Source organism: Elgaria multicarinata, chromosome 16 (assembly GCF_023053635.1).
Source record: "Elgaria multicarinata webbii isolate HBS135686 ecotype San Diego chromosome 16, rElgMul1.1.pri, whole genome shotgun sequence".
Taxonomy (NCBI): domain Eukaryota; kingdom Metazoa; phylum Chordata; class Lepidosauria; order Squamata; family Anguidae; genus Elgaria; species Elgaria multicarinata.
In genome coordinates, this window is record NC_086186.1 from 22,140,977 (window position 1) to 22,161,019 (window position 20,043).

General features: G+C 44.3%; 1 protein-coding gene across 1 annotated transcript in view; it reads left to right on the forward strand.

Annotated features, from left to right (window-relative positions):
• The window catches only part of PCSK6 (proprotein convertase subtilisin/kexin type 6), a 112,392-nt gene extending 102,423 nt beyond the window's left edge, over positions 1-9,969 (forward strand). The window contains exons 18-21 of the mRNA XM_063142175.1: positions 63-166; positions 5,325-5,454; positions 7,381-7,493; positions 9,653-9,969. Of these exons, the coding sequence (XP_062998245.1) occupies positions 63-166; positions 5,325-5,454; positions 7,381-7,493; positions 9,653-9,750 (445 nt within the window). The 3' untranslated portion in view covers positions 9,751-9,969. The remainder of the gene's footprint in view (positions 1-62; positions 167-5,324; positions 5,455-7,380; positions 7,494-9,652) is intronic.
• Positions 9,970-20,043: the final 10,074 nt, after the last annotated feature.

Below are 20,043 nucleotides of genomic sequence, written 5' to 3' on the forward strand. Positions count from 1 at the left end.
CTGCGTGGGTGGGCATATTGCTAGGCTTTGATGCCAATGTTCTCAACTGCTTTCCTTGACAGCCTCGTAGACAACAGCTGTGTTACGGGTTGCAGACCAGGCATGTACTTGATCAAGGAGCCAGTGCGATGCGAGGGCTGCCACTCGAATTGCCGGACCTGCACAGGTATGTTCAAAGATCTGCAAGGGGGCCTCCAGCCTGCTCCTCTGCACGTGGCTTGGTCGCGGGGGTGGGGGTGGCCGGTAGGTGGAAATTACTTGCTTTTTGGTCTTGTGAGCTTGTGTGCCCCTTGCTGTAGGCGAGAGCAAAGCCTGTCTGGGAGGTTGCACAAATGAACGGCCAGGTAGCCTGGGGAAACTCAAAACTGTTGGGTGTGGGACTCCGCTGCGGGTAGAGGCTTGGTTGATGCTCTTCTGCGACCCTCTTTGGCCAGTTTACTTGCAATGCCAGCCCGTAGCTTGGTGTTACATGAGCAATCTTGGGCCCGACTTCCTGAGTCATAGCAAACCAGATTCCTCGTCTCCATTTTTGGTTTAGAGGGTCAGCAGAAATCACAACTAGCCAACAAAACACAAGGGGGAATTTCTGGTTGCCTTGGACCATGCTGCAAGTTGGGGAGAGGAGGGGATGTATGAGCCCAAGGTGAACTGGGTCTGTGTGTCTTGGAGTCTTCAACTTGCTTGCTTTTCATTTTCTCAACTAGGCTTAAGATTTCCATGTGAAGAGTGTTACCCTACCTATTCTTTCCTCGTCGGCAGCATAACTTATTAACACAAATATACATTGTACGGGTATTTGGGGCTCTTTTTGTTACCGTCTGAAGCCCTGCCCCACTTTTGCCCCACGGCAGCTGGTGTTAAGAGCTTTACTGCCTCTGAACGTACAGACTCTTGGTTACTAGCTGTTAATAGATACCTTCTCCTCCATTAATTTGTCCAATCCTCTTTTAAAGCCTTCTTAGTTAGTGCCCATCGCTCCGTTGCGTGGCAGTGAATTCTGTAAGTTTTATATTTTGTGTTAAGAGGTGCTTTCTCAAGAGATGAGAACTGAACAGTTGGGTGAGGGAGAAATAATCTTTGAAAGGGACAAGAAGAATTGCACTCGTGATTGATTTCTGAGTAGACATGTATGCACTGTTGGGATAACCCTTCCTTCTGTGTTTCTAGCAGAATCGTTCCTGGGTCCAGGCTAGTATTTCAGAATGCCCTGGGTTAAACGTAGGCTAGTTCATCCCAGGACTTATACTGGACTGAAAACACAAGGGAGATTGTAAAAGGACGAATAGTAGTTTTCTTGTGGCTATGCACAAGGAAGAAACTACAACATTAAACTCCATACCAGCATCCATTCTTATTTTTTTTATTTCCTGGTTCCTCTGAACATACCACTACTAGCCTGCCAGTTCTAAACCAAGAACAACCCGCGCGTCTAGCATAAGAAAAATCCACAGTGCAATTGGATTTCACTCCATTATGCAGTTTGTAAATCCAAACGTGTGTTTAGTGAAGCATTACCTGAACAGAACTTAAATTTTACTAATCATGAGTTCCAGTGACAATTTCCCTTCTACTACTCCATCATATATGCTGGACATGTTGCAGGAAGTCATTTTTAAAAAAATGAGGTTGCAGTGTTTTTGTTTATACCCTTTCCGCTTTAAAGTTAGAATTCCTACCTTTTCATGGAGCTTGAAGGGAACCATATAAAAGCCTGTAAGAAGAATAGCGCAAGAGAGCTTTCGAGTACATAAAAGCGTCAGCGCTTCAAAAACTGTATTTATTTATTTTTTTGCATGGGAAGCCAGTGCAGTGCCCCACTGAGAATTTACTTCAGTTGTCAGCATTTCTATCCCAAACCAGTAATAATTTAAGAGAAAATACTTTAAAAAAAAATCAGATTGAAAACAAAGCCTGTGCTCAAGCTTGCGTCTGTTGGAAGCTGGGCAGCTTTTGACCCCCAGAGAAATTTGCGATGATCCAAAGTGCTACTTTATGTGTGCTCAAGGGCTTACAGGAGCTCAAAAGAAGGGTTTCCAAATCATTTCCCCCCTTTGAACCCTGTGCCTGCTTACCCTTCCCTGTACCTGTTTGCATTCTCTTCCCCTCCTTATTGTTTTACTATGATTTTATGAGATTGTAAGCCTATGCGGCAGGGTCTTGCTATTTACTGTTTTACTCTGTACAGCACCATGTACATTGATGGTGCTATATAAAATAATAATAATAATAATAATAATAATAATAATAATAATAATAATAATAATAGACTTCAAAGCTATATAACAAACCTTGAGTTTCAAGAGCAATTTGTGAAAGTTCCTAAACCCAGAGATCTGCTACTTGGTTATCCGTTTCCTACTCTTTGTGCCTCCAGACCTAGTGGTTAGAAAAAAGGGCTGCTGGCAGTTCAGGTTAGGATGCTATCCTACAGACCAGAATCCTCCTGGATTCAGAGAGCCAATCACAAGCCATTACCTGCTATAAAGCTCCCAGATCCACTGCACTTTCTCAGTCTGAGCAACTTACTGCTGATGAGAACTGCTGTGTCTTGATTGGTACAGTGCAAATATCTGGGTTGCAGCCTGGTTGCCCTATTAGGAAAAGTTTGAGGGGGGAATACATAACAGCACTTCATCCGTATGTCCGTACCCTCTTTTTATTGGAAAATTAGCTATGGGGCATTGCTACCCGAATCCTACAATTTGGAGTCCCACAAGCAATATGTTCCCTGCCAGAAACATTCATCTGCCAGCTGCCCTTTTATCACCTAGTCTGTAGCCAAATTACAACAGGGAGATATTAATTTCTTCCATGAAATGTGCTCTAAATGCGTCGGTCTGCTCCGACCTGTAAAATGCTTCTTTCTGTAAGTCACGTTTCTCAGTACAGACCAGGATGCTGGTCTCTGCCACTGGACAGCGCATGCTGTAATGAGAGAACTTTGCATCCCGGTTGGCTCTGGCAAAACGCTTGTCCTGGGGGGAATCCGCACGTCGTTCTGAGATCGCTTCTAAGCGACCCCAGTGCGGCGTGAAAGCGAGCGTGTAACTTGCCTTTTGAAGAGCCGACGAAGAGACGTCCTTCCCGCCACCCGCCACCCAACTCCCTCCTCGCCGGCTGGGACAGAGAGCTCAGGGGAAGAAGGCGAGGTGGAGAGCTTCTTCCGCTCTCAACCCCGCCTTCTTCAGCAGAGCTCTCCTCGCCAGTCGGCAAGGAGGTCTGCGGGTGGCGGCGGCGGGAAGGACGTCTCTTCATCGGCTCTTCAAAAGGCAAGTTACACGCTCACTTTCACGCCGCACTGGGGTCACTTAGAAGCGATCTCAGAACGACGTGCGGATTCGTTCTCAAAATAATTCAGGATGTTCAAGGTCTATGGGGTTGCTTATGCAGTGTAACTGGTTGAAGCTGCATGCTTTATCTTGAACCTGACTTTTGCCCCGGGGGAGGGCGGGGGTTGAGGGCCATTGACAAACAGCATAGGGCAGTAAAGATGCAATCCTTTGTTAGAGAAGCAGTGCAATGTAGTGGTTAGAGTGCCTGAGTCGGACTGAGCAAACCCAGGTTCTCCTTGAGCGACCTTGAGCCAATCACACATCCTTGGCCTAACCTACCTCACAGTGTTGTTAGCATAAAATGAAGGGCGAAAAGAACCCTGTACGTCACCTTGAGCTCGTTGGAGGAAGAGTGGGACATTAATGCAATAAACAAATAAAGTATGCATGGTACAATATGACTGTAGAGATAAGAAAAGACTTAACCCACACCCTAAACTTGTGGTCCTAAACTGAAAAACGCCATTGACCATGCCTCCATTGATGCAATTGGGAGTGTTGCTCTATCCCTGTGTCTTCCTGATGGGCTTAGCAGGGGCCATTGGAGTGGCAAACAGCTTAATGCCAAGTGGATTGTATTCCGTTGGATATGATTGGGAGTCTGAGGAAGGAACAGGTAGCTGTGTAGGATGCAGAAACTGCTACTTGACCACTGAAGATTTTTCAAGGCCTGTCCAAGTTCAAACAAAGTTCCACAATCATGAGGGGTAGCAATTTTGGTGTTTTTTTTTTATAAGAACAAATCTGAGGGATCCAAATTTGGCATGCACAAAATGGCAGAAAACAAGCCAATCTAGAGGTAGTTGGTGCGAAATCTGTATAACAAGAGGATTTTTGCACCTTTCTAGAGGTGATGGGGAGAAACTTCTCTGACTCGAGTTTCTATGCTTGCTGATAAGAAACCAAAGGCGCTTCATCCTGCTATCTTTAATGTTGCATTTTAATAAATCGCAAAGAATGGAGCTTGCACTCCAGCTATGATGTTATAGCGTGGGAAATGCTAATATGAATTCCTCCTTGAGTTAAGTTTGTTCTTTTTGAGATCCCAAGCATTTTGCCGTCGTTAATATCTGATAGAATGATGATTCTTGGATAGCTCTAGATCAGTGGTTCCCAAACTTTTTCAGGTAACCGCCCCCTTGGTTCCACAAACGCAGGCCCAGTGCCCCCTACCCTACACTATAAAAATCATTATTCAGAATAGCGGTTTTCAACGACCCACTAAGAAAGATATTAACAATAAAATTAAAAACAGTAACAATTAATTGAACATTTATTCAAAATCCAGTTACATTTTTTTAGTTTATTCAATTCAACATAATTGATGAACTTGATCCAGTGATATCATCTTTTCAAAGTCTGATAGTCATTTAGCAAGAATATTAGATAGCACATTTAGTAACAGGTAGAGTATTTACACTATTCTGTAAATTCTTAATGTGATGGATGGGCTTGATGAAGTGATACCAGTTTCCCAATGTCTAGTTTAAAGTCACTTAACATGAGTCTTAAATCACCACGTTTAGAAATCTGGAGTCCCATTTCTTTGCTTGGAGAGAAGTAGGCAGACCACACTAAAAACCGCATTCCACCAAATATGATGTTCGAAATGCAACCAAGAGCTTCTGAACTCCATAGTGCAGGATAGCGATCAGAAATGTCCTTCTGTAAGCAAAACTCCTGGTACGGAAAAGACCACCTCAAGCGCCCCCTGCTGCCCCCTTGCCTCTTAACACCCCCCTATGCAATCCCACTCACCCCAAGGGGGTGGTACCACCCACTTTGGGAACTACTGCTCTAGATCTTGGCTGACTATGAGCCACATTGGTTCTAAGTAGTTCTAAGTGTTCTAGTAGTTTCTTTCCTTCTCTCATGTCAGCAAAGCAGCAAACCGATTCATCCTCCTCCTTTTTTTTAATCTCCCTATCTAAAATTTTTTACCATGATTGTCTACCTGACTGGCAGCCATGTTTTTCCCCCCATGCTCCTTAGGGCCAGGCCGAGAAGAATGTATGCAGTGTGCCAGGAATTTCCGCTCGCACGAGTGGAGGTGTGTCCCAACATGTGGCGAGGGCTTTTACCCCGACGAGAGGCTTGGACTCCCGCACAGAGTCTGCAGAAGGTATGATTGCTTTTGGCAGCCAGATCCTGAAGCGTCGCTGTGGCGCAATACAAACATGAATCTGTGTTCTTGACTCTTTGGAGGAGCTCCGAAGTGCTTCCAGACAGACAGGTCCTGACACCAACAATCAAAAGGCCATTTTTCTGTCTTTTTCTCCTTAATGGATTTTCTGCAGTAAGAAAAAAGATGGAAGAAGTGATGGGAAAACACGGGAGTGTTACGAGAGCAGGACAATGTCGTCCAGAGCCCTGTAAAATTCTGTGAATTGAGGCAAGAGCAAGGGCATGATTAAAAAAAACGTCTGGGAGCACCCATGATGTTTAGTGAGAGTGGGAGCGAGGGGTGTGTGTGTGTTATCAAGATTCTTAAATACTCAGATGTTTCTACACAGTTGCAATTTTGTAATCTGATTTATTCCTCTTATTTCCCTGCATTCTTATTAATTTGATGTTGTCCCCTCTTGTAACATTTGTTCCCAGATCAAAGATCGAACTGGGAGGTGTGTTATTGAGTGGTCTTTGGTCAAGGCCCCTGACAAGTTCTTTATTTCCAGGTGGAGCTTAGTGATAGAAGGGCCCAGGTTCAATCCCTGGCTTCTCCTGGCTAGGAAAGACCCCTGTCTGAAACCTTGGAGAGATGCTCTACTGAGCTAGAGTGACCCATGTTTTGACTTGCTTTAAAGCCACTCCCCTTGTTCCTCTCTAAGTATGTGCATATTCAGTATCATGCAGTTGGTTATTGACACCACTGCATAAACCTTAAAAAGTAAAAATAAAAACTCACAAAGGTATTGGTGAGTCCTTTACTTTTTCCGAGTTGGCTCCCTAGATGTTGGACTCAAAGGGCATGTCTACACCATGCCTTATCCCGGGGATCGCCCCGAGATCTTCCCTGTGTGTCCACATGACGCACGAGGGATCCCGGGGGCAGGGAGAGATGATACCTCCATTTCCCCGGGATAACTGGGACGGCTTTTATCCTGACTTTTCCCGCAGTCTCAGGATCATCCTGGCTCCTCGCGAATAAACACGAGGAACCGGGAACTGGGCATGGGTCACCGAGCTCTTCAGGCGCTCCATGCCCATTAGGGGTTGGGTGGGGGAAGGCGGATCGTTTTTTAAAAAACAACAACAACACACTACCCTTATCGTTGGAGTGCTTGTGCTCTCACCTTCAATAATGATATTTTTTTAAATGGCAGGCGCGACTTCCTCCTTCCTCCCTGGATGTCACGCGCCATGTGTGGACAAAGGGGAGGATCTCGTGATCAGCATATTGCGAGATCCTCCCCCCTTCCCTCACATAGTGTAGACATGCCCAAAGAGTGTTTGGCCCAGCCTTGTGGAGTGGAGTCATCTTGGATCAGGCTAGTGTTCTTGGCCTGTATTTGATGTCAGGATTTTGTCTTTTTTAAAACTGGGTCTGAAGAGAAGAAAATCTCCCCAAGTTAGAGGCAGCATTTGACCAAAGGAGAGAAGATGGATGGATGGATAGATATTAATGGAGATTTATGGGATCATGGAATGGAGCTAATGGCCAGATGTGTCCCCCACCCTCCCTCTATGCCAGGGATGGGGAACCTCTTTCAACCTGAGAGCCAAATTCAATTTTGGAGAGGCTCTTGGGTAGGTGGGACCAAAGGGGTGGGACCCAAAGTACCAACAAATTGTAGCTCAAAGCTCTTACTTCCAGTAACTAAGCCATAGGGAGGCATTTCAATCTTTCCAGAATGGGGAAACATTGTACAAAAGCCGGGAAACCACCAATCAGTGGTTGGTGGAAGGAGGCCCAAGGGAAGGGGATCCCAGAGGGCGAGGTTGGGATCCCAGCCCCCAGGCCTAAGGTTCCCCACCTCTGCTCTATACAGATTATTGGTGTTTAGCTGCTTACTAGAAATACTTGCCTTCTACTGTATCTGATCCTTAGATGTGAAGATAACTGCTCAAGTTGTGATAGCACCGGAAGAAACTGTCTCACGTGTCAAGAAGGCTTTAGCCTGCTTGCTGGCTCATGCATTGCAAGCGACAGATGCCACAATGGTACGTATTTGCATGGAAGTTTACTTCACGATGTCGTGGCCACCTATGTGTTCACCGGGAAGGGCTAAGTCCCCTTCGCTTGGTCCTGTCTGCATATGGGCCAAGTGAAAGATGAGCCAGCTAGGGGGCAAACGCCCATAATAGGTAACGTTTCAGACCTGTGGCATGTGATCATGAGCAGTGAGGGGGGAAATCCTAAAATTCTATTGGAACTAGATTTTTAGTATCAAATTGGAGAGCAACTAGGGAAGAAATGGACCAGGAGCTCAGGAACTGAAACTTCAATCGAATCATGACTAGTTCTGCATACCTACATTCCCTAGAATCTCATCTTCATCCAGATGTTCCTCATTCTTTACTCCCTTCTTGCATCAGAAACGGAGGCAGTTTTTAATTGCTTTTGAGGGTGGAATTTCATATTTATGGAATATATAATGAACCTTACTGGAATTAAATCGGGGCTGGGTGGTGATGGCGGTGGAGAAGAAATAGTAATTTGAAAACATGCAGATAAAAAACCCCAAACCTAAATATAACTTCTCCTGAAATAGAATGTACGTTGCAAGTGTCAACTTCTGAAAAAGGAAGTTGCATGTTCAGATCTGTACAAGCCGCAAAATGTCACTTTATGGTTCATGCTCAGTTGTTGCAAACCCTTTTTTGGCTGTTTCATTTGAGAATTTCTAGACACACACACACACACACACACCACACACACACAGGTGACTGGCACAAACTGTCCTCTGTTACACTGGAGGTGGGCAAGCCACTGCCAGGGAGCTTTTTGCTGCTCCTCCATGGCTTTGCGATAGCACAGTGAGCTGAACACGTGGAGACAGCCATGGTTCAGTGGTAAAGTGCACGCCTCGCCTGCCCAAGAACCCAGGTTCAATTGCTTGTATCTCCAAGTAGGGCTGGAAAGATTCCTCTCTGAAAGCCTGGAGAGCTGTTGCCGGTCAGTGTCAACAATACTGGGTTAGATGGACCAAGGGTCTAAGGACATAGCTAGACCAGCCGATATCCCGGGGGTCGTCCCAGGATCATCCCTGGGCATCCTGGGAGCAGGGAGGGATAATCCCTCCCTCAGCCCGGGATATCAGCAGGCCCTTTCCCCCCGCTTTTTCCACGGTCTCGGGCGGAACATGTGGCCGGGCGCCGGAAGCAGCGTAGTGATGGTGCCTGCCTGACCTCCAGGGGCAGGGAGTTCCAAAGTGAAGGGGCCACCACACCTGAGGCTCTTCAACTGGTGGACTTCAATTGGAGTAGGAGTTTTTAGATAACACAGTTCTTGGCAGGGACACCCAAAAGAAAACGCTAAGGACCTTTTAGTTATTGTTTTATATTCCAACAGCTCAGCTTTTCTTCAGCTTCTAAGGAAGGATTTTTATCTGAAATGTGTAGAGCATACTGAGGAAGAATTGATTAAAGATAAGGTTTTTTAACCAGCACCAGAGCGTGTCTTTTTTCCGCATTTGTTGTGTAGCGCTTTTCCTCACCGGACTTCAGACAGGCCAAAGGTCCACGTGGAACCACCTGGAGCATGCTCTCCAATGACCTGACCGGGCAGGTTGATAAGGGAGAAAGGCACACTCTCAGGTATCCTGGTCCCAGGTTGTTTAGGGCTTTGTACACTCGTGAGTGCATCTGTGGAATCCCTGCGTCGACGTCTGTATCTTGATGGCTACACTTGTGCAAGGGGGTTGATCACGAAGCGCACAAGCCCCCTCCTCACCTCGTAATTCTCCTAACAGAGAGACGCTTTCCCTACTCTCTTAAGAAGTAGAAAGGCTTCTGCTGTACTTTTCCAAGCAAGGCCGGGCAAAGCTGGTAATAGGCCCGGGCCAGATGGAAAATGTAGGCCCCATTTCAAACTGCTCATTAAGTATTTTTTAATCAGTTCTAAATACATATGAATTAGAATGATTTATAAAAAAAAGGTAATGGCAAGCACTTTTGTTCAAGATGTATATAAGACGGCTTTGCTTCTACCAGGGGGACTTGGAGCAGGGCCCCTCAAAATCGTAGGCCCATGCCAATTGGCCCTACTGCCCACCCACCCAGCCCTGTTTCCAAGTTCAGCTTTGTTCCACTGAAATGTTCACCTAATTTCTTCTTCTCCCCTCCCTGCCCTTCTTCTTTCCAAATCTGGACCCTCCCAGCCGATGAGATCTTCTGTGAGATGGTAAAATCCAACAAGCTGTGTGAACGCAAGCCATTTATACAGTTTTGCTGTCGGACATGTCTCTTGGCTGGCTAAGCTGAACATTTTAATATCCGCCGTCTGGAGACCTTGTTGTGCCAGTTCTCTAGGACAACGTTCCCCCCCCTTTTTTTTTTTTTTTTTTTGGCCAAAGCTTCAGCTTGCAACTCGGATTACTTTAGTATTGCCTGCCGGTTTGAATTCCCCAGTGTTACGGCTGGTAACCCCGAGTCTAGGTAACATCGTTGCCTTGCTCGTTGCATCTTTAAAGAAAAATAAATAAAATAAAACTGCAAATGGCAACATGAATCCTTTTCAGACATATCTTGAGAATGGAGAGTGAGGCGGGGTCTGCATGCCCAGCTTCAAACATTGTGACTATCAATGCAGACTTAAGTTCTTTCTGCACCTGCAGGAAGAAAAGGGCATCCCCCAAAAGATGGTAGCCTTCTAAGATACCTTACGAATTCCCAGGACTATCTGCGCTAGTGTTGCGTTCTCTTCCAATGCAATACAGGGACTTTTAGCAAACGTTGTGATGGGAAAACAAACACATTCCTGGTTGCCTTTTAGTAGCAAAGGTGGCCTTAGCAAACTGGCAGATTGGCTGTGACCAAAGAGGAGATTCTAGAGTTGGAAGGAAGAGGTGAGAGTAGCCCTTGTTACAGTCCCCCCCCCCCCCCCGTGTTCATCTAGCTGTGAGCTGTTTGGAGCATCCAGGCCCTCCTGAGTGATCTGGGTGTGAGTGTCAGAAACATGGTCGTGCCAGCCACACCCTGAAGGATTGGATTTGAAGCCTCCTCTGTGACATTGATGGTAACAAATTCATCTCTCATCTGCGAATGCAGGCTAGAACAATTTCCTCCCTGCAACTAAAGATTAGCCCTTCCCCACCCTGATGCTTCCGTCTCTTAGCTTTTTCAGCTTTGATTGATGGCTCCGTTTTTCTGCAACTTGCTGACAAAACCTTCTTGTTCCATGACAGCTCAGTGACTTTTAGTAAGCAATCCCTTCCAAGAGACGTTCCATTTAGCCAACCAGGAAGGAAAGAAAACCGATTTTACCAAACAGCGTTATACAACACATCTGAATGTATTCACTATACGTTCATATATATATATAATATAATATAATATAATATAATATAATATAATATATATTTTATAGTTTGTCGTGTGGTGTTTATATAATTGTGTTAAAATATATTTGGCTATGTTGTCCTACAGATTTTTTTTTTAAAAAAATAATTTATACAGTCATTGGCTTCCTTCATAGAATTTTTAAATTATTTTTTACAGCGACAGATTTTTTTTTTTTAATAATGCATCACCTTCCCTTCTAGTGACATTTTTGCAACAAAGATGTCCCTTTCCCCCCCCCCTCCTCAGACATATGTAAACAACACTTCTTCTTTTTTCTTATAATGCCTGTTCTGATTCACGTTGTTGGTCGTTTTAATAAGTTAAACCTTCAGCCCGTGAAATTGGCAGTAAAATGTTAATTGGCTCTTTACAAAGTGTTTTTTTCTAAGCCTTTTTTATTTTTGGCTAAAATTAACTGATATGCTCATACTGCGTTAGACCCATGTTCCCTCAGACTTGACTGGATGAATAGTGAAAGCCAACACAGTGTTTCTGATATGGAATGGATCAATGGCAAAAAGTCAACAAGGTGACCACAACCTGAATAAAATGTTTATAATCCTGATGAGTTACTCTGTCTTTTTTTTATTCTTCTTTCCTTTTTTTTTGGTCAGACTATCGAAGTAAATTGGGTTTGTTTGTTTTTGCTATGAAGAATATCCTACTTCTGTGTAGTCTTTTTAAAATTCCTCTTGTTTGGACCAACAAACTATATTCAGCAACGAATTGTGCACATGCAAACACAGAACTTTTTTGTGGGATAAGATTCAGCTAATCTTATTAATTATCCTGCATGGCTGATTCCCAGAGTGTGGACTGAAGCCCACAAGATTTAGTTGGGCAATCTTTTTTTAAAAAAAGTTTTAATGAAAATATTTTGAAGTACATTGGTGGAAGCAGCAGCCTTCCGTCTTTCTTAAACAGGAGGGAACGGCTCTTCTGAGATGACATAAACCAGGCTTCCCCAACTTGGTGCCCTCCAGATGTGTTGGACTGCAACTGGGAGTTGCAGTCCAAAGCATCTGGAGGGCATGAGGTTGGGGTAAGCTGTGACACACAAGCCCTGTTTGGCCACTCTCCTTCACGCAATCCCAACTGTGTGGAGGAGAGCTCACCAACCCAGCTTCTTTGGTTGCAGTCCAGTAGATCCCTTCCAAGTTTGGAGAGGGGAGTTTTGAAACGGGGAGACTGCTTTAGAACTGATCACACAAGGTTCTAAATCACCTTCACACCTCGAGTATGTTACCCAATGAGCCAACGGTGTGATATGGCTGCAAGAAAGGCCAAATGCTATTTTGGGCTGCATTAATAGAAGTATAGCTTCCCAATCACATGAGGTAATGGTTCCTCGCTATTCGCCCTGGTCAGGCCTCATCTAGAGTATTGCGTCCAGTTTTGGGCTCCACAATTCAAGAAGGACAAGCTGGAGCGTGTTCAGAGGAGGGCAACCAGGATGATCAGGGGTCTGGAAACAAAGCCCTATGAAGAGAGACTGAAAGAACTGGGTATGTTTAGCCTGGAGAAGAGAAGATTGAGGGGAGACATGATAGCACTCTTCAAATGCTTAAAAGTTTGTCACACAGAGGAGGGCCAGGGTCTCTTCTCGATCCTCCCAGAGTGCAGGACATGGAATAACGGGCTCAAGTTACAAGAAGCCAGATTCCGGCCGGACATCAGGAAAAATGTCTTGAGTGTTAGAGCAGTATGACAATCAAACCAATGACCTAGGGAGGTCATGGGTTCTCCCATGCTAGAGGCCTTAAAGAGGCAGCTGGACAGCTCAATGCAGGGGATTCCTGCATTGAGCAGGGGGTTGGCCTCGATAGCCTTATAGGCCCCTTCCAACTCTACTATTCTATGATTCTATGATTTATAACCCCTCCAACACATGGAAGCCGGTGGAGCTAAGCAGTGAGCGTATGACAGAGGGGATGGGATGAGTGAGCACAATCCCACTCCCCGCCTCCCTCACGACGTGAGCAACAGAAGACCTAACTAGGGCTATAGACTCATAGATTTGCAATGGATGCACAATGCAACAACAGGATCTCTGCAGACGTCCACCCAGCCTTTGCTTAAATGCTTCCAGCAATGGAGAGCTCACCTATTCCCTCCCGAGGTGGACTGATCTGCAGTCAAAACAGTTCATACTGCTAGGAAGCTTTATTTATTACATTTTTATAAACCGCCCCCCCCCCAATAGCCAAAGCTGTCTGGGCGGTTCACAAAAAATAAGCGTCTCATAACATTCAACCGAAATCTGCTTTCTTGCCATTTTCACCCGTTAGTTCTAGTTCTGCCTCTCTGCAGCAGCAGAATAAAAAGTCTGCTCTGCCTTCTGTGTGCCCAGCCCTTCAGATATTTGAAGACTGTGGTCATGAGTGCATTGTCTCAAAAAAGAGAAATTAAAACATAGGCTTTTTCCTTGAGAACAAATGTTTGTTTAAATGGAAATTTATGCTGGATTGATTGATTGACTAATGATAAGTCACTAATAAAATCTGATGTGGTTATTATTTTTTAAAACCAAGTTACAGCCCTAATACGTATCATACTAGTGTAAAACCCATATCGCCACGGCTGCAAAACATACTGTTCCTTGACTTTTCCTAGGGCTGCTTCTTTTCCTCTTCTGCTGCCACCTCAGGGCATTTGCTACCAACTCCCTTCCCCTGTGATCATGTCTACCGGGTCAGCTCAGCGTTCGGCAGGTTGGGTTTGATTGGTGTGTGATCTTTCTCTGCCAGACTCAGGTGACAAGGAGTTGCCAGTGCTAAAGCCGAAAGCATGGGGATCCCGTGCCTGAGATTTTACCCTACCCGTGATCTTGTTTAGGCTTTCACCACGTTCCCCCGAGATACCCACGTCTGGCCTCGTTTGGACTAGCTCCCTTCGGGTGGTTTGTTAAGCCTTTCAAGACTTCCCTTTGCTATTGCCTGAAGCGTGGAGCCTAAAGCTTTCGGGCCATCATTCAACTTTAAGTGTGCTTTTGGAGCGTGTAACCCTTATACCTGTTACCGTGGGATTTCCTCCATAAAAGAAATCTTGTCTCGTGTCAGTTTGCCAGCACGTGTGAATGCCAGAGGGAATGGGCATGCACACAAGAACCACCATCCCTCAACTGACAATGCTCAAGGTCCTCCCTCCTTCCATCCCGGCCTTTGTGTTTTTCTCCCTGCACGCCTGTGTGGCATGGAGCTATGTAAGAGTGTAGTTCTGCAACCGCCTCGGGCTCCTGGCCAGGGCGCAGAAATGCACTGTTTGAGCTTTGAACTTTTTCTTCAATTTTCTGTGCATCTGCGCTGCTCAAGCTTCAGTTTAAAACAAAAATGAGCCAAATCGGTCTAGTAGATCTCCTATAATAAGCCTTACACTACCGTATTCTTACGTAGGACTTTTTTTCAAACTTAACTGCCCCAGCATTACATTATACGGATCCGGCTTGCACCTGCTTAGCTCGGATAAGACTTGTAGCACCAGGCGCTCCTGGACCATCCGCTGGACCCCAACACAATTCTTTCTGCTGTCTCTAAGCTGCCTGGGTGGGACCATGTGGGAACCATATGGAAGCTACTCAGCGCGTTGAAGGGAAAGCAAAATGTAAGCATGGTAAATAAATAAAAATAAACCCCACCAAGCGACTCCGTCGGGCCTGCATGCTTTGTGATCCGCCAAGCGGAACGCGGCTCACCATAAGCTTGATAAATCTGGTTTGGGCGCCTGCTTTTGAGATCGTGAAAATGGGAGGGTGCATGTAGGTTTGTCAAGGATGTGGCAGGCTTGATTTAATGAGGGACAAAAGTCTAAAGAGAGGCAGTGTGACGTAGTGGCTAAAGTGTTAGCCTGGGAGTCAGGAGATCCGGGTTCTAGTCCCCACTCGGCCATGGAAGTTCATTGGGTGACTTTGCATCAGTCGCAGACTCTCAGCATGGAGGAAAGAAGGCGAGAAATAAATGTAACAAATAAATTAAAAGCCTGTTTCAGAATTAAATTGGGTGGGGAACCCTTTCAGCCCGAGGACTAAATCCAACGTTGGAGGAGCTCATGGGGAGGGGGATGCATTGGTGGGCAAGGTGAAGGAGGGGTTAGATATCAATACAAAATTATATCAGTAATTGCTGGCTGATTATGCCAAACTCTGCTTCCTTCTGTCACTGTTTTGTCTCAGTCATTTTCAGCTCTCTTGAAAGGGCCCTGAGGGTAGAAACTTCAATAACTCCTGTTCTAAAGCCTTTGGTAATCATAAGGAAATAATGCCTTTATATATATATATATATATATATATATATATATATATATATATATATATATGACTACATGACCTGAAAGCCCAGTAGAAGAGGAGAGTGAACATCCTCAGGAGCCTCCAACTCTTTTGGTTCCGTGGGCTCATTCGGGATTTTGTGGGTGCTCTCACAAAATGGCTGCCAAGGGAGTGGGGCTTGCCTGTTCATAAAACGGCTGCCATGGTGTGCATGGCCGGTCACAAAACACTCATTTCCCAGAAGGAAAACTGGTGAGACTAAAGGAAAAGTAACTTGCCCAAGATCCTAAATAGAAGGTGAAGGTGGGATCTGAGCTGCAAAACACAAAACTATTCTTTTGAACCGATATAAAGATTTTGTTGTTGGTTGCTCTGGCTATAACCTGCACTTGGTTGCCTAATAAAGATGATGATGATGATATAAAGATGGCACTTTGAAGCATGCCAGCCTCCCAGTTTATTTTTTTTTAAGTGAAATGAAACAATCTTAAGAAATAAAATAAAAATGAGGAGGGATCTTGAGCCTGACAGGCACCACGCTGGCGCCCACGGACATCACTTTAGAGAGCCCAGGAATATGTGGTCTGTGACTTAGAAGTTCATTTCCTCTACGATTCAGAGCTGTAATTATTATAATGTCCCTTCCTGTCATCAACATGTCTGGATTTTCAGTCCCCAAATCTATGCAAACAGGAACAGTGGCAGAAATGCCAATGCACTCTTAGCAAATACCACAGGGGCAAAGATGTTAAAGGACACTGCATTTAATTATATGAGCAATTCCTGCGGCAGATGACGGAGGAGAGGGGAACAGCGTTCTGATTCCAGGGAGTCAAAGCAGAGTCTATCGGTGCAATCCTGTACATGTTTATCAGTCTGCTCAGAAGCACTGCGGTCTTTGACCGCAGGATGAAACCGTGGTGAAAGTGAGAAGAAGCAGAGAACCGGCGTAACGTTTAGCAGTGCTACAAACCACTGCTCCAAGCTGTAAAAGGAAGGTTGACTTCTCAAAATGTGTCCGAGGGAGGAGTGGGCAGTGCTTAATTTCTAAAAAGAGAAAGGGGCTGAGATTCAGATCCATGCAGGAGCCCTGCCCTGCAGCCTGCAAGGAAACCCTGCTTTGGGATTCAAAGTGTATGAGAGCGGGCTGCAGTAGTGAGGGGAAGGTGTTCTGTAAGTGCTTAGAGGCACTCTTTATATGTTTCCTTAAAGAAGGGTAAAGCCAAAGATGGGAGGGGAGGGCTCCTGCAGCTTTAATTGTTGTGATGAAGAGGGAATTTCACCAGGTTCCCCATATGCTGCATGCATACAAATGACACCTGCTGAAATTCCCTGTTCCGTACAACTCTTAAAGATACATGAGCCCTGTCCTCCTTTCCATATGGTCACCCTAGCCAGTGTGGGGCTGCAGCCACGCACACTGGCCATAGGTCTCCTCGCTGGTAGCAGAAGCCAGAGTATGTCTCCCTTTAGCTCTGCAGTCCCAGGGCTAATGGAAGTGTACAAAAATACGGTCTGAATTCATAGTTGCATACAATATGCAGATAAATGGTTCACAAGACCAGGGCCAGAAGAAACACTTTAACCGAGTTATAGGAGGTCTCAGACTCAGTCCACGTTTGTGCAGGTGTGAAGAAAGATACAGAATAATCTATGGCAAACCACCTAGGTCTTACACAGCTGGTTTGGGTTGCTGCAATTGATTTCTAGAGCAGGTTTTGGACAAAAGGCCCTTTACAATTTAATCATTTCCCAAACAAACGTGCTTGGATGATTAAAACGGGAATATCAATGGCGTATCGATTCTCAGGTTAAGTTGATGCTACAGGAGAACTTGCTTAACAACCCAATCCTATGAATTTTCACTCAAAAGTAATTCCAACTGCATCTACTGGGTCTTACTCTCAAGTTGGTATGAGTAGGATGTTGCATGTTGAGGATGGCACCTTGATTTATAGTTTAATAATAATTTCTTATTTCTTGGCAAAGGCGGACTCTCAGCCCAGGAATTGTGTTTTTCACCAACTATTTATATTTACTTACCTGGATCTACACTGATGTAAAACGCCCCTGTGCGTGTTGTGTCCCCCCCCCCCCCCCACCGCCCAGTTAAACGGGCAGCTTATAACAGAGGGGAACGATGTAAAACTTGTTTGATATTAGTGTGCCACCATGTGGTCTTCAGTAAAAGAAGTTATGATTTTAAAAGATTTAAAATTATGTATGCTAGAGGCAGTAGCTGTTGTGGTTCTGAAGACATTTCTGCAGTATCGTCGTGGCCAAATGAAGAAAATATTATTATGGTGATTAGTAGTATCAGTATTATTACATTTATATCCTGACTCTTACGGAGCAAGCTCAGAGGCTTCTGAGGAACTCACTGCAGGATTATCACTGTAGGATTATCAGTGCCCTATTTTTCTTCACACACAGAGAGAGTATGATTGACTCAAGGTCATCCAGTGAGCTTCATGGCTGAATAGGAATTTGAACCTGGGTCACAAAGTCTTAATTCAACGCTTGGCTAATCATAGAATAGTAGAGTTGGAAGGGGCCTTTAAGGCCATCAAGTCCAACCCCCTGCTCAATGCAGGAATCCACCCTAAAGCATCCCTGACAGATGGTCGTCCAGCTGCCTCTTGAATGCCTGTAGTGTGGGAGAGCCCACAACCTCCCTAGGTAACTGGTTCCATTGTTGTACTGCTCTAACAGTCAGGAAGGTTTCCCTGATATCCAGCTGGAATCTGACTTCCTGTAACTTGTGTTTAGAACTGGCACTTACTTCTAAATAAGCATGCATAGGCTTATGCTGTTGTGTTTTAGGGTGCAATCCTATAAATATTTAGGGTACAATCCTATGCATGTTCAGACAGAAAAAAAGGCCTACAACTCCCAGCATTCCCCAGCCAGCCAGCTGTTCTCATGCCAAAAAACATTTCCTGACATGGTGCCTTAGTGTTTACATACATGCATTCACATGTAGATGAACTAGTATGAAGTTAAGATGGTTGTGTGTCTAGAATTAAGGCCTCAGAGTTTTAATTTCAAGATCTGGAGAAGGGAGCTGGAACGTGAAGAAAGCAAACTGTAGTGCAGCCATTGGCAAACCAAACCTGTTTTTAATTTATAGCTAATAATTTCCCAAATGGCAAAAATCAGAACAAAACGGTGGGGGCAAGGATTTATCAGGGATAGTCAGCACAAAGCAGAGATTGCGCCTGGTAAATGGGGGCAGTTGGGACAGACGCACGGGTGCAACTGTTTGTATGCTTACTTGGGAGTAGGTTCCATTGAACTCAGCAAGTGTTGCATCTGAGCCCAAAAGAATTACTAAATGGCTGGGTGATTCTTTTTTTTTCTCCTCTGCTTCTTCCATTTAAACTAGGGTGACCATATGAAAAGGAGGACAGGGCTCCTGTATCTTTAACAGTTGCATAGAAAAGGGAATCTCAGCAGGTGTCATTTGTAGATATGGAGAACCTGGTGAAATTCCCTCTTCATCACAACAGTTAAAGCTACAGGAGCTATACTAGAGTGACCAGATACAAAAGAGGGCAGGGCACCTGCAGCTTTAACTGTTGTGATGAAGAGGAAATATCACCAGGTTCTCCATATATACAAACGACACCTGCTGAAATCCCCTTTTCAATACAACTGTCAAAGATACAGGAGCCCTGTCCTCCTTTTCATATGGTCACCCTAATTTAAACTCGCTTTCATAATTGGTTAATGCTAAAAATTTGAGAAATTCAAATAAATGTTAATTTTTTATTATACAGCAAAAGTATTGCCTTAAAATAAGTCACCCTTCTCCAACCTGGTACTTTCAGGATGTTTTGGACTACAGCTCCCTTATCATCCATGGCCATTGGCCATGCTGGCTGGGGCTGATGAGAGTTATAATCCAAAACATCTGGAGTGTCCCAGGTTGGGAAAGGATGCATTGTATTCTAGACAACCAAAAAGATACACAAGAATGCTATACAAATATAGTGGAGGCTGTTATGTCCGTATTTGGCGATGGGCCCAGATGCATTAAATGTTAAAATAGTTTTTTCTTCAGGAATGTCTTCTGTTGATATATTTTAAAGGAAAATGTATGGCGTTTTGTGTGTGTGTGTGTGTGTGTGTGTGTGTGTTTTTGGCATTTTGGAGGTTTACTAGCCTTGTAATCAAATGAAGTAAACAATTAGTTAAGTGAGGGATGTTCTGGTCACATGAAATGTTAAAAGCAAACTATTGATTATATGTTGAACGGTAGTTTTTTTCCCCTTGAAGATTTTATCAGCTGGTAAAATTTGTAGCTTTGATTTTTAAGAGAAATCGGTGTTTTATTGTTTCTAGATGTGTGTGTGGTGTGTGGTCGTGTTAACTCACACGTTGATGGATTTCAACTAAGTTTGGTACTAGGGCTCTTGTAGCATAAGGAAGCACTGATTTACCCATCACAGAGAGCCTTCCTCAACTGTCCTGGGGGAAGGATGCTAAGAAAGAGAGGCAGGCAGGCAGGCAAAGACCACCTCAGAGCTGGCTCCCTTCCTCGACAGGGGCTTTTGCCATCAACTGTCCTCTGGGACAGATCCTCATGAGTTGTTATTTTTAATATTGATATTATTATTATTATTATTATTATTATTATTATTATTATTATTATTATTATTATTATTATTATCATTTACAGACAGCCCCATAGCCGAAACTCTCTGGGCGGTTTACAAAAGTTAAAAACAGTGAACATTAAAAAGAAATATACAAAATTTAAAACGATAAAATACAAACAAAAACAGACAACATCCATTTAAAAACAAATAATAATAATAATAATGGTGATGATGATGATGATGATGATGATGTATCGTTATCCTGTAAGGCACCTTGGAAGGATTTTCATCCTGCAAGTAGGGATAGAAATAACTGTAATAAATAAATAAATAAAATAATTTA